Below are 15313 nucleotides of genomic sequence, written 5' to 3'. Positions count from 1 at the left end.
ATGGCCATGCCGGGCCCCTTGTACACTAGAAACAATAGAAATGATTATACATGTCTTATATACCTATCTCTAAGCCTAATCTTAGTTAATTATTTATAATAATAAGCTGCTATGCTTGATGTCATACGAATAGAATTAAAGCAAAATGCTACTAGCTAACTTGTGTGTTAGAATGTAGAAATAAAATGTATTCTAATCATATGACATTATTGCCACATATAGAAAAGTTTCTACAGACCAAAACAATGAATCAAGTGTACAATTTTACCACTACTCTACGTAACATATATAAAGCCTATGAATAGAATAGGTCTACATTCCTCAGGGCAGGTTTTTACCAAAAAGCTTTTAAAACTAGGTCATGCCACTTATTACCTACAGGAAACACACGTGGTGAGTGAAAATTCATACCTTTGCAGTCAGGAGTGATCGATAGTGTAACTTGATTGCTAGTTTTCAATAAAATATACCTTTTTATTCATCGATCTTTTATTTTGATAAGTGCAATAATAACAGTTTTACTTCTTAGTAAAAAAATTCCATCTTACCATAGACACTATATTTTGTACTAATTTTTTTTTAAATATTCCTTTTATTCTTCTCAATGATGCATATTACTTAGAATACTTCTCGTAACTTTATTCCATATTCAAAGTTATCACTGTTTTATTTCTTTATATATATATATATTATTTCACTAACATCTCATAATTTTTAAGATGAAGGACTATTTCTTTAAACACATATTGAGATAAAAGATGCAAATTCATATCAAAAGTAAACATTTAGTTGAGTTCAATAAATGTCGGTGATGATAAGTTAATATAAATAAACACCACATGATGAGAAGTTAATATAAATAAACACAACATGATGAGAAGTTAATATAAATAAACACCACATGATGAGAAGTTGATATAAATAAACATCAGACTGGTCATTGTATTCTACTTGGCTACTCATACTTACCAGTTCACTCGTTTAGATTCTGAATATTATGTTTAAATTAAAAGTTGATTGTGTTTGAACATTTTAATTAATGCATACACATTGGTACAGTAATTGTCTGCTGTCAAATAGAATACTAATGTTTCTCTTCAGTAGCAAAAGTTTCTAAGAAAGCTGAAACTACGTAAATATTTGAAAAGAAACAATTTATGAGAGACACTTCTATAGTTTAGATATCATATCATAATTTGGTGTTACCTCTTACTCAAATTTTGAAGAATGGTTTTAATAAAAATTGTGCTTCATTGAAGATTGCTGTTAACTGCGTCTGCTTTAGAAGCTTTTGGACAATGTTTTTAAGATCTAAGAATTTTAAATCAGGTGTAGTTCACAGAAGTCTCCTGTCAAGTACAGTTTCCGTTGTATAAATTCCCTCTGATTGTTTGTTTTGTTGCTTATGCTTTTAGTGAGTTGATGTTCCAGCTTTCGCCACTTCTATTCACTTTTAATAAATATTTCTCGATCAGCTTTAAAAAAATATAAATAAAACATGCACTCCTATTTCTTATTAATAACAAAAGAGTATAATTAATGTCAGATTAACAGATATATTAACCATTGACAGATTCTTGATGACTGAAAACCCACATGAAATAAAAAAATTATCTCAGAACGGTTGGTGTTGGTATTAACACTTTTATTGATAACTGAATATGACCTAGGAAGGTCGAAACGTTGTTCTCTGCTTATCAATAAAAGTGTTAATACCCATACCAGCCGTTCTGAGATACATTGGAAAATTTACAGGGAGTATACTAACTATCAATCAGAGAAATCAACCTCGGAGAAACGGATGAAGATAATATGATAAATGTTAGTAAGGAAAAGAAAGAAGGGTTGGAACTATAGTGAGCAGCTAGAAGTTTGGAAAACTCAGAAAAGTTCCTGGAGCACCATGTATAAGAAGATATATATAACTAAAATGTGTTATAAAAGCATATCTATATCTGTATAGAGTGAAAAGAGAGACAGAAAACTTCCAAAAGCAGTATATATTATTTTTATTGTATAATGTGGTGCCTACGTTTCATTTAAATGTTTTGTTAATATTAAAATAAATTACCTTTTGTGGATTGCCTCTTAAGTCACTTCAGATAAACACTAAGGAAAGCGTTAGAAATGTTTGTAATCTTTTTACTATTTATTTCTGTACTATTTAATATTTCAGCGGATTTTCAACTTCTTTGTTTATCTGTTTTGTTTGTTTTTTTTAATTCAGATGAGATTTGGGTAGTCATAACAGCTTTCGTTGTTCCAAAAAGACAGTTCTAGCTTTATAATGATTTATTTGATGAAATAGACTGAATTGAGGTTTCTTATAATGTTGTGAAACTTCGTCTTTGAATCATTTGCTTTTATATACTTAGTTTCGTTTCACTACAATGTGGTAGTATGTCTATAGCGACTGTGTCTTGGAAGATAGTTGTAATGTGGGTAAACCAGTTTCATACACGAATTTTGCTTTGCATGTGACTTGGAATACATAATGAGCTAATAAAAATAGATCAATGTAACTTTTGCAAGTAAAAGTAAGCTGCAACTGATGCTAAACGTAATTCTTATAGATAATTTTATCTATATAAAAAATTATAAAATTAAAAGCGTTGTGATGAAAAATATACATCAATCATTATAGGTTACAAGTGGTTTGAACGGTGTAGAAAGAGGTTGGCAATTGCCCCAAGGCCCAAATGTATAGGATCACGAGAGATCCATCGAATATTATGCAAGTTTTATATCAAAAGAAAAATTATAATATTAAAGAAAATGGAACATAATATTTGGCAAGGATGAATTAAAAATATGACTCAAGCAGGTTTTATCCCTAGGTTCTATAATCATATATATTTAATGAGTAAGCTCTCAAGTCCTCCCTTTGAACTGTTTTTTACACTAACTGGTAACTAAAAAAAAGCAGTAGAATAGATACACATGAATAGAATGATTTTAAAAAATAACAATACGTCGTTTTCTAGTTCAGCGGTAATGAGATAAAACGTTATATATAGTTTCCTTGTTTTTAAATTTCGCGCAAAGCTACTCGAGGGCTATCTGCGCTAGCCCCCCTAATTTAGCAGTGTAAGACTAGAGGAAAGGCAGCTAGTTATTACCACCCATCGCCAACTCTTGGGCTACTCTTTTACCAACGAATAGTGGGATTGACCGTCACATTATAACGCCTCCACGGCTGAAAGGGTGAGCATGTTTGGTGCGATTGGGATTCGAACACGTGACCCTCGGATTACGAGTCGAACGCCTTAACACACTTGGCCATGCCGAGCCTGTAATATATAGAAAAACAACAACTGAGATTTATTTACAACAATTCCAACAATATTTTAGGTTTATACAAAACATCATAGCTTGCTAAATGACTATTGTACATAATTTCCATCAAATTACTTTGAATTTAAAACAGAAGGTCTGATAACGCTCTCTTAAGACCAAATAGTGGTTCTGATAATGCTGTAAAAATATGTATGTCCAGTGTTACCTCCAATTTGTCAACTTTCAGTTCTCTTTTGTTTGATGTGTCTGAATTGATATAGCGAGTTCAAACACCAAACTAGAGCTTTAGGCTAGAATTATTTCATAGATTATTATTTAGAATGTAAGTGAGCCTATGAAGCATTAACACAATTTTTCATTAGAATTATTTCAACTGTGCATTAAAAACCAAATATATCTCTGTGAACTACAGTAAAATATTATGAGTTTTGAATTCTTCCTGGTTTTAATCTTGGACGTGATTGTAGGACAAATCACTTTTCTAATTAAAGTACAAAAAACAACAAGAGGAAGATACCTAATACCCCTAACATCCTTGATGAAAGCGCATTAAAGTGGAGATATTTCAAACAGTATTTCTGATATATTTTTCATTTGCTACAAGTCAATACTTAGAAGGCTCTTCATGAGAGACAAAAGTTTCTAGGAAACGTTTTAATAGAAACATTACAATAATTATGGAGTAACATTTCGAACATTAAAAGCTGACAAAGCATTATAAACCATTGGACTAACTATTTGTGTTAGACTGTAGATAGTGTTTCCACATTTAAATTAATTTGTTAATTACGAACTACAAAATATCCTGTGCGTTTAAGATCTAGTTACTGAATCCTAGTACTTTGCTAGTTTTTGGCATTCAAACCTTTACTTAACAACAGATGAATTCGAATTTTTCTAAGTTAAAAATTCATGTCAGTTAATTATGTAACAGTTGAATGGCCCGGGGATAAATGAAATTAAATTTCTGTCTATTTTCAATTTTGAAGAAGAGCTAGTAGAGAGAGAGAGAGAGAGAGAAAACTCTCAGGATAATATTGCTCCAGGGCCATTTTGATCCTTGCTATAACGCAGAATGGATTTAATAAAAGAGAATTGGCAAGATTAGCGAAAATAAGTAAGCATCAGAGCTAGTGTTCAAGTAAGCATTTAATGGAAATAGATAATAAATATATATATTTTTAACACATATCTCATGTTAATGGAATTAACAGAAACAAAGTGGTGGACAATGACTTTTTGTCTGGAAAGGGTGCTGTTGTGTAAACAACAAAAATAAAAGAAGTTTTGTATATATAAATTAGAGTACAGTCCACTTCCCGCAATATTTTTGAGTTCTGTTGCAACCAAACGAAAATATACAACAAACTATTTGACACCCTTAAAAATGTAGGTCAAGGTGTCAGATTTTTCTACCTCAATCTATCTGTTCTTGAGTTTGACAGTTTTTGAAAATCATAACTTGCTACCGTTAAAACTAAAGTGGTTGACCTTTCGTGTGGCCTTAACTTCAGAGCTACTTTCGCCAAAGGTTAATCAAATGTTTCTTGGAGAACGCCCAATTTGTGAATTAAACCGAAAATGTTTCGACTTAGTTTTCACTTCTTGTGTGACTTCGGTCTTCGACTTAAGTTCACCAAAAGTTAATACTTTGTCTTTGAAGGATGCACAGCCTTTGCACCACAATTTGATTAAAATTAGATGAAAACTTTGGACCATTTAAGAAGTAGTTTCATGTATAATATTGTTTTATTTTTTGTACAAGTTTCAAAATGCATGAAAACAATTTCGTCTGGGAATACGTTTAGGGTCGTAAGATTTGGTTTGTTTTGAATTTCGCGCAAAGCTACACAAGGGCAATCTGCGCTAGCCGTCCCTAATTTAACAATGTAAGACTAGAAGAAGGGTCGTAAAAACCATTCTCTTATTGCTCTTCTGCTGTTACATTAGTGATTATTATATATTATGATCATACATAATATAAGGCAAATCCAGCTACTGATTTTGCTTACGAAACTAATGAAAAATAATTCATTATTATTATTATACATAAGAATAAAATTTGAATAAGTGATTAACATAAAAAAGGGAAAAACATAAATACATAAATCAAATAAACAGACTAAGACAAGCTTTATCGCTTTACCTCATTATACTCACATAAGTTTCTTGCCTTATGACTTCTGTATTTCAAACCCTTTTCAAATTGAGTAATTTAGATATGTCATTAAATGAGTTGTTATACACGCTAAAATTATTTTAAAATAATTTTATTTGCATATGCAATAATGTTTGTATATAACAACACCCTTCCAGGAAAACGTTTAAACGTCTACCATATTGTTTCACTTGACTACATTGACCAAATTAATTTCAAAATATTCTGTTTCTACTATATAATTCAATGCTTTTAGAATACCAATTATTATACCGACCTTGGTAACTAATCTTGCAAATCCCCTTTACTCCTTTGAGTAAATTATTTATGTTCATTTGTTCAAAGTTACACCACAAAGTACCTGAACTCTGTTCCCACGTAAAATCGAGTCCATGATTTTACATTTGTAGGTCTGCAAACTTACTGTTGATCAACCGGAGAACGCGAAAAGACAACTTGGATCTGTCCTGCTATCATCTACTTTGACAAACTTGTAGGCCCAAATTCTAAGTCATATATCAGACTTATTATTTCTCTACACGATGTTAGACGTGTGAAATCTCATGGATATGTATAATATGTGTAATAATCGACATCAAAACTTCGTATTTTTCGTTTTTTCAGCACCAACTACTTAACGTCAAAGAAATATTTCTTACTTGCCTTATATAACACAGAAACACTGGCACTGAATTTATCTTACTAAATAATAAACCACTTTGAAAAGATAAATTAGCAAATGAGCACATTATGTTTGACCCTTAAACCTTTTGAAAGGTTTATTGTTGATTACTTAGATTCAAATCTTTCACTTGAAACCTGACGCTATGAACATATAGTTGATAATTCAAACCTCGACTTCTGGACCTGGCCTAGCATGGCCAGGTGGTTATAGCACTTGACTCGTAATCCAAGGGTCGCGGGTTCGAATCCCTGTTACACCAAACATGCTCGTCCTTTCAGCTGTGAGGGCGTTATAATGTGACGGTCAATCCCACTATTCGTTTGTAAAAGAGTAGCCCAGAAGTGGCGGTGGGTGATGAATACTAGCTGCCTTCCCTCTAGTCTTACACTGCTAAATTAGGGACGGTTAGCGCAGATAGCCTTCGAGTAGCTTTGCGCGAAATTCAAAACAAACCAAAACCTGATCTTATCATTGTTTGCTTTATACTTGTAATTAAAAACTTTAAGCCTGCACAAGCAATTATACTAGAAGTCATACTAAGATATTTACTCTCAGGTAATAATTTATTTTTTATAAACCGCAGTTCAATTATGACTGTTAGAAACATGATGTTGAAACAAGACTTTAAAACTAAACTCTAAGGTTACATCACACGTAGTTTCTTACGATTATAGTAAATAAAACCAGGCTATTCTGTTTGTGCTTCAATTTGCTTAGAGATATGGAGAAAAGCAGTTAAAGCCCGTGGGATAGCATATGTTGTCGTATTAGAGTAAGAACGAATTAAAATTACTTAATATAATAAATAATATTCGCAAAATTAATAACCTTTTTCACTGAATGAAGTTTGCAACATTATAAAAGAGTTATAGTTAGCTGCTATGGTGAGAAAACCAGTGTTAATGCACACGTAAAAAAGTTCATTATCTAATTGCTTTACTCAGTAAGAAAAATAACCCCACAACACACATTGTTATTATTGTTTAATAATTTACAGTACTCACCTCTTAGCTAGTCACACGGTAGATATTTATCCAAATCTACAAAAATATCCAGTCCTTGGGGAAAATGTTTTCGATTTTGTAATAAAAACAATTGTAAATTAATTCCCAATCCCTAAGTCTGTAAATAGCGACCCGTGTAGCAGCAGTTTAAAGAAAACAACAACGTTCTTGAATTGTTGTACTCTGAATGCTTCTCGAAAACGCGAGCAGGCACTAGCTCCTTGTGCTACTAGACCCAATTCACAGCCGACTAGAACTGGTAACGTTTTTAAATCGTAACCTGGCCGTCTCGACCACCTGGCCTCGCGCTGCTTGAGATAATAACATGGAACAGTTATTCAGGTTTACAATTTTCCACGTTTCTACTCATTCACAACATTTTACTGGAGTTCAAAATAAATCCTGTTGAAAACAAGAAGTTAAACTCCCAAAATATTACCACATTACCTTCATAATATTATGGAAATTGCTTAGGATTTAATATTAGATAAACCGCAAAACAAAAGCACGTTAACCGATTACATTTTTTTCTATTTTTATAATAACGTAACTACATTCATATTCGACCACTGAAAATATTTTTCTGTAAACGTTGTATTATTTTCATAGATCAACTTTTTTAAATGTATTTTGACATCTCTTGAGATATATATTTGTTTGCGGAAAATCCGAACCATATAGTATTCTAAAAAAATATTCTGCGTTAGTTTTCTTTTAAAATAAAACGTACAAACAATTTCTTTCATATTTAATCTAAGCCACAAAATATAACTCGTTAGTACATTAATGCATCTACCTTATCTTTTAGTGTTCTACATACTAAGCTATCGCGTAGAGTTATTATTTTTGGCATGGAAATAATTTTACTACAAACAGGTTTCATTAGTTTCGTGAACCGGTTCACCTAACCAACCTGTTTTTTTTAATTTTGAAATCCCAGATTTTGATAACCATGATATAGTTCTGAGACTGTCAAGTCGGTTGATATAAAAACATTAGAAAGGTAGAAACGTCGTTAGAACTAGCAGCGTGGGACGTGTCTTTGCGTTTCCCCCGGAGATTGACTAGCAGGTAGCTACTTGATTATAGCGCAACGAATCTGCTCTGTCTAGTAACATAGTTCGTCAGTTCTTTAAAGACTCGGAGAAACTTGAAGAAAAACATACTATATCCAGAAATGTGTTTTATCTTGCTGAGGATTTAAGAAATGGATCTTTTCATTTATAAGCGAGCACACAGAACTTCTACATTATTATTGAAATGTGTACTTGGAATGACAGATACACATTAAAAAGTATGTGTTTCACCCCTAATTGTTACAAAATTAATTTTGCTTTTAATGGTAAAATCAGTTTTGCTTCAGTCATTGGGGATATTTGGCATTGCAAACGTAACTGATTTAGGCAGTTTGGTTGCGTAGCATGTCTTCAAATATGTTCAGCTATTACTTAGCTCATTAAATCAATAACAGCCTTCAAACAACTCAAAATATTGAAAAATATAAGATAAGGAAAGGAAAAAATATTCAAGGAAACAGAGACTTGTTATTATCAAAATTAAAGTGTTATGCGTGGAAAACAAAAATATTCATTATTTGATTACAACTTGTGGTAAATTCAACATTTAATTTACTTTCTGTTTTCTGTATTATAAAATGGTTTGTTATGTCACATTTTTAATGACTTTAGTTATTTATATCAGAAAATTATGTATACACGGTAGTTTAGTTGTTCACAATAAGAATGAATGACTCTTTAGTTACACTGAGAAATCAATGAGGGCGTAGAGATATTATATTATGAATAACGAATAGAAAAATAATACTGCTTTATACAAGATATTAGTATAGTGTATAAAAAAGTCGGATGATGTTATGAGTATAGAATAGAGAATTTAGCTTTAATATAATACAGACAAAGATGTAAAACATAATTTGGTAAATATTATATTAACAACTTGGTACTGACACAATATAATACACTAGCAAAGGACCTGGAAATCCTGGTCGTATAATGAAATATTGATATCAATGTGGGCTTGGATCGTCCCTCTCTAATATTTTGAGCCGTAACACATGAAAGTTTCGTCTTGTCCTAAGGTATCGGTGTTACGCCCAACATTAATTTTATTTTAGTTCACTGTCGAATTTTTTAGAATTAACAATCTTCTTGCTCAATAGAGCTCTCGTTCACAGTATTTAAAACTTAAATAGTTGTCCCGCTCGAAATACACGCTCGATTGATTATCCAGGGAAAGTCGATGCCAGTCTGTATCGAAATTTCTTCAGATGGAAAACTTCTGCTTCATATGTGCAGATGATACAAATGTACTGAAGCATTTGTTATGGATGTAATTCAAGTATCGATCATTGAGTGGATAAAGTAAATGATACGAACTAAATTTAGAAGACAGCATAAAAACTGATGAAGTAGAACACATGACATAAACATTGTAGTAAGATGTAGCAAAGATCATAGATCGGTAATAGATGACATATTAGTAAAAATGGTGCGGGTATAGTTTGAGTGTTATAGTGGATAAAGTAATCCTAGTTCGGTAGAAAGTCTAGAAAAGATGTAATATATAACGTTATAAACATAGTTGAATAGACGACACAAACAAATGAAGCGACGAGTGCAGTACGAATATCGTAATAAACGTGGTTCAATTGTCGACGAGAACGTGTGCGAGAACTAAAGTAGCGAAGTAAAAGAAAGAACATATTAGATGAAGTATACAAGAAAGTCGTTTTAATGCATCGAAGAACGAGTTTGGGATACAGTGCTGTACGCAGTACAAGTGTTGTATACAAAACGCACAACAAAGAATAGAGAACACAATTAAGATGCAGTACAGGATATGCAATACGAATAAATACGACATGTTTCTGGTTTTGTAGTGTATAATGTGATACAAGTAAGTATGACATGATATTGGTTTAACATTGTACTACGAGATACAAGTATATGTGTAACAGTACTAGTACTGGTTCAGTGATATTTAGTGAACGGACAAAGCAGAGGAGACAGTACAAATCCAGCTTATTAAGTTAAAGGAAAGGGTGAAATAGATGAAGACGCAGAAGAAATAAAAATAAAATATCAATCCGGTAGAAATAATGAAATACGCTAACTTACTGATTCGTCGTATTGTGTACGATTCGCCTCCGGTAGTTGAATGCAATGATAACTGTATACAATGTAAGCATTACAAACATTTTGCGCGCGATTAGAACAGTCGCAGTCAATGGATTAATAAATAAATAAATTAATAAATACCTTTGAACTTAAAAAGAAATGTGTATGTAAATAAAATTATAACTTTTTATTTGTAGTACTGAGCATGTGTTAATTCTGTAAACGTTGTGTAAGTTTATAATTTAGTGTATTATTTTATTTTCGTCGTTTATTAGACAAGTATTATTTATAGCACATTATTGGTTATGTAATTCAGAAAGATGTCAATATGTAAAATACAACAAGTCAATCTGTCTGTTACATACTCACTACGAATACCACATTGAACTTTCCGAGGTTTTGTTTACTCACCTCATGAATGCAATCGGCCATTTTGAAGAACGTCGAGGTTTTATTGCTGACCCTTCTAGGATACACTTTTGTCAAAAGTCAACGGCCTACGTACCTTTAGAAAAATGGTAAAAAAAGAATAAGTTTTATCTTAGTTATGCTCAGCTGTTGATCTCTGATAAAACTGTGTGATTGGGTGAAAACTAGATCGTTCGTATGTAGTAAGTTTTGGTGTACTAAGAACAGGAAACGTGGACAAAGCCAGTGAAAAAGTGGGTCAGTCGACTGTGAATATTACTAAAACTACAGCAGAGTATAATAGAACATGGTCGAGACTTGTTGAAAGAAACATAGCGTTGTAGAAGAACACGTAATTATATTTGGTTATAAGGCTTCGAAGCAGGCAAGTACAAATGTAAATATCTCCTTCAACAGTCAGTGCCTGTAATATGCTTTGATATTCGCCGTCTATATATACAGTAAAATTTAAATTAACAGATCAACTGCTACGATTTTATTTAGTATCACGAAAATAACTTTCGACAACTAATTACTTGCCAGTTTTTTCGCTGCAAAAATTAATCGTCACCAACGGGTTGATAATGCCCTGTTATCATTAACATTTTCAGAGCCGAAACGTTTGCTTATTAGGGTTATCTTTTCTGATGATCTCTTACTGAATCGTTCCTCAATTCTAGAGAGATTTTTTTATTTTTTATTTCGTGTTTTATTGTGTGTGTGAACATTTCATATTGTTTATTTGTTTATTGAATTTCGCACAAAGCTACTCGAGGGCTATCTGTGCTAGCCATCCTTAATTTAGCAGTGTAAGACTAGAGGGAAGGCAGCTAGTCATCACCACCCACCGCCAACTCTTGGGTTACTATTTTACCACCGAATAGTGGGATTGACCGTAATATTATAACGCGCCCACGACTGAAAGGGCGAGCATGTTTGGCGCGACCGGGATGCGAACCCGCGACCCTCAGATTACGAGTCGCACGTCTTAACACGCTTGGCCATGCCGGGCCAACATTTCATAAGCGTTACTAGAATGTTTCTCGGGAGGTGAGGGGGAATCATAACTGAAACCAATAAAACTTATAGACATGAGTAAACTATTTAGTCAGTAGCAGTCCAGTACAGATCCATATCGAGGTTTACATAAACAAAATTTGTTTCGTTTACTATTGCGTATTATTGAAGAAACATATCAGCAGACTGAAAACATAATGAAAGTAAATTTAAGAAGAAAATGTCTACTTTTAATACACCACATTTCTTTTATAAGATTGTCGTTACAGCTGAAAAAAATAGGAGAAAATCACACTGGTTGTCATGATTTTTTTTTTCAACGAGATAATCACAATCGGAAGTAATTCCTGTACTGTTGAGCAGGAACAAAACACGGCCATTTTACTTTTAGTGTGGTAAGTGCGTCTCACTGTCACTACCATGATTAAAACAAATATTTTAAACACTTATTTTCACTTTAAACAAAAGTGGAAAAATTCACTGAAGTTGCAGCACTGGAGTCCTGCTCATACCAAGACCCGCTAACCTGTCTAGTTGGGGCCTGGTATGGCCAAGCGTGTTAAAGCGTACGACTCATAATCTGAGGGTCGCGGGTTCGCATCCCCGTCGCGCCAAACATGCTCGCCCTTTCAGCCGTGGGGCGTTATAATGTGCGGTCAGTCCCACTATTCGTTGGTAAAACAGTAGCCCAAGAGTTGGCGGTGGGTGGTGATGACTAATTTCCTTCCCTCTAGTCTTACAGTACTAAATTAGGGACGGCTAGCACAGATAGCCCTCGAGTAGCTTTGTGCGAAATTCCAAACAAACAAACCTGTCTAGTTGAAACTTTGAAAATCAGCTGGTTTTGAAACTAAATGACAATTGTAGTGTGTAAAGAACTGTACCATAGACAGTAATAGTGATTATTTTAATAAAAATAAAATAATTTTTGTTGAGCGTATATATAACATTTAACATTGCCTTTACGTGTGAACTTAAGTTGAACGTAGGCTGTTTTAATAATTCTATCTCAGCTTATTTTTTACAGATAATTTTCACTTTATTGCTACTTAAGTATTATATATATTTGATACTTTTACTTACGTATTCATCAACAACAGATTCTCTTTCGTTTTATTCGAATGAACATTCTCTAAAGTAAATATTTCCAACACTTAACCCTTCACTGGACGGTAATCATGGATTTTCTCTCTCTCTCTTTGCTATTTTTGGCATTCTTTTGCACTCGATGTTTGCTGTAATATGACGAATTTTTCTCATTAAGTCTGTATTATTATTTTTGTTTATAAACTGAGCAATAAATAACGTGTTTTTTTTGTTTTTTTTCACTTTTGCGCAAAGCTACACGAGAGCTATTTGCGCTAGCCGTCCCTAATTTAGCAGTATAAGACTAGAGGGAAGGCAGATAGTCATCACCACCCACAGCCAGCTCGTGGACTACACTTTTACCAACGAATAGTTGGATTGACTGTCCCATTATAATGCCCCCACGGCTGAAAGGACGAGCATGTTTGTTGTAACGGGGATTCGAACCCGCGACCCTCAGATTACGAGTCATGTGCCCTAATCACCTGGCATCCCAGGCCTAATAACACGTGATACGGCATTGTAAGTTATTTCTATCAATCTCTTCTGTCCTTAATTCAACTAATCCCAATTACCTCAGTTGCTTTTAAACTTTTCATTTGAGCACAAAGCTTATTCAATAGCTTTTTTCTCCTTGGGTTTTGAGTATTTGTGGTTTTATTCTGAGATGTGTGACACATGTATATTTTCAAATTAGTGTATATGAGCATTGGTTAGCATGATTACATTCTACAACTTTTATATACCTGACAAATTTAAAGGGGTAGGATAGATTCTAGCTGCCACACACAACTTTTCGACTATAGGTTTTTGTTATATTTGATCTGATTAAAGAGGAAAGTGTAGTTAAACCTGCGAACAATAATGCTAGGTTTTATTATAAATTAGTTACATTGTCAAATTAATTTTAAAAAATTAATAAGGATGAAGTAATGAATGGTTAGGTTATGCCCTCTGACCAGACTACTGTATGAATTAGCTTAACTAAACTGCTTTAAAATTTTAAATTACTTGAAAACTTAAGTTTATTATGGATGGTGTGGTGTTTTGCTAGATGATTTATATTTTTGATTTATTTTAAGTGAAAATTTAGTAGGAAAGAAGTGGCGTTTCGTTAAACTGTTTTATAACTCATGTGTATATCTGAATTATTCAAAGCAACAACTTTAGCAAATATTTATTTGTTTGTAATTTCGCGCAAAGCTACTCGAGGGCTATCTGCGCTAGCCGTCCCTAATTTAGCAGTGCAAGACTAGAGGGAAGCCAGCTAGTCATCACCACCATCGCCAACTCTTGGGCTACTCTTTTACCAGCAAATAGTGAGATTGACCGTCACATTATAACGCCCCTACGGCTGAAAGGGCGAGCATGTTTGGTGTGACAGGGACTCGAACCTGCGACCCTCGGATTATGAGTCGAACGCCTTAACACACTTGGCCATGCCGGGCCTCTTTAGCAAAGAAGGAAGTGTATATGGTTAGTATATTTTTTAAATGCTCTCACTCATAAAAAGGGATAAGTTTAGTAGGGAAAAATGCTGTTTGAATAGACTTTTATAAGCTAATAATATGTCTGAATTATGTGAAGACAAAAAGTTTAATGGGGGAGAAGGCTGTTTGAATAGACTTTTTATAAATCATTATTTCTTAATTATTTAGTGATACGTTTACTGGGGCTGACATATTATTATATGATTAGACAACGCCATAAATTGCTTATACTTCTGAATTATTCAAATAGATCAATTTAGTGAGAAAGAAATACTGTATTAATATGGTACGATATAATCCATTTAAACATCTGACCACTTTTAAAAAATCAGCTATGAACATATGGAACATTGTAAATTTAAATTTAGTTTTGAAAAACAAACAAACTAGAATATTATTTAAAAGTGGTATGCTTGGTTTTTATGTTATATACGAATTATACAACCAACGTTTCAAAAGTGCTATGTTTTGTTTATACCTCATATGCGAATTACATACCTGACGTTTCAAAAGTGTTATGTTTTGTTTATACCTCATATACGAATTATCTACCTGACGTTTCAAAAGTGTTATGTTTTGTTTATACCTCATATACGAATTATATACCTGACGTTTCAAAAGTGCTATGTTTAGTAGAACTGATATGAGAACTCGATATTAGTTGAAAGTGTGTATTTTGGTGAACTTACTTCATAGCTTTGTTTTATCTGTAGTAGACGTAAATCTTATAACATTCATTGACTATGAGCAAGTAAATATAAAAGGTTTACGAGAATATTTATTGAAACAAAGTAACGACAAATAATTCCTTAAAAGGCATGAGCATTTAAAATCAACATATTAATTATACTTTATAACACCTTTAAAGTAATAATTAGGTAATTTCAATCAATATTGATTTATTATGTTACAGGCATAAATTTAATAAAACATCAAGCGTTTCCAAATGTTTTAAAAGTAATGTACAGAGATTTTGGGGTATTGTGTATGTTTTCGTGTGAATAACTTATCAGAACTAAATTAATATCATT

The 15313-nt window shown here is 32.8% G+C and overlaps 1 protein-coding gene across 2 annotated transcripts in view; it reads right to left on the bottom strand.

Moving 5' to 3' along the window:
• The window catches only part of LOC143240635 (uncharacterized), a 32448-nt gene extending 21655 nt beyond the window's left edge, over nucleotides 1–10793 (bottom strand). Inside the window, exon 1 of one of the 2 annotated variants that reach the window (XM_076483388.1) lies at nucleotides 10693–10793. In XM_076483388.1, coding sequence (XP_076339503.1) covers nucleotides 10693–10713 — 21 coding nt within the window. In that variant the 5' untranslated portion in view covers nucleotides 10714–10793. Of the gene's footprint in view, nucleotides 1–7144; nucleotides 7337–10692 lie in introns of those variants that run through there. The other variant, XM_076483389.1, reaches the window with a different exon arrangement.
• Between the last annotated feature and the right edge of the window lie 4520 nt (nucleotides 10794–15313).

This window comes from Tachypleus tridentatus, chromosome 13 (genome assembly GCF_004210375.1).
Source record: "Tachypleus tridentatus isolate NWPU-2018 chromosome 13, ASM421037v1, whole genome shotgun sequence".
Taxonomy (NCBI): Eukaryota; Metazoa; Arthropoda; class Merostomata; order Xiphosura; family Limulidae; genus Tachypleus; species Tachypleus tridentatus.
The sequence above is the reverse complement of the archived record's forward strand: the minus strand, read 5'-3'. Positions and strand labels throughout refer to the sequence as shown.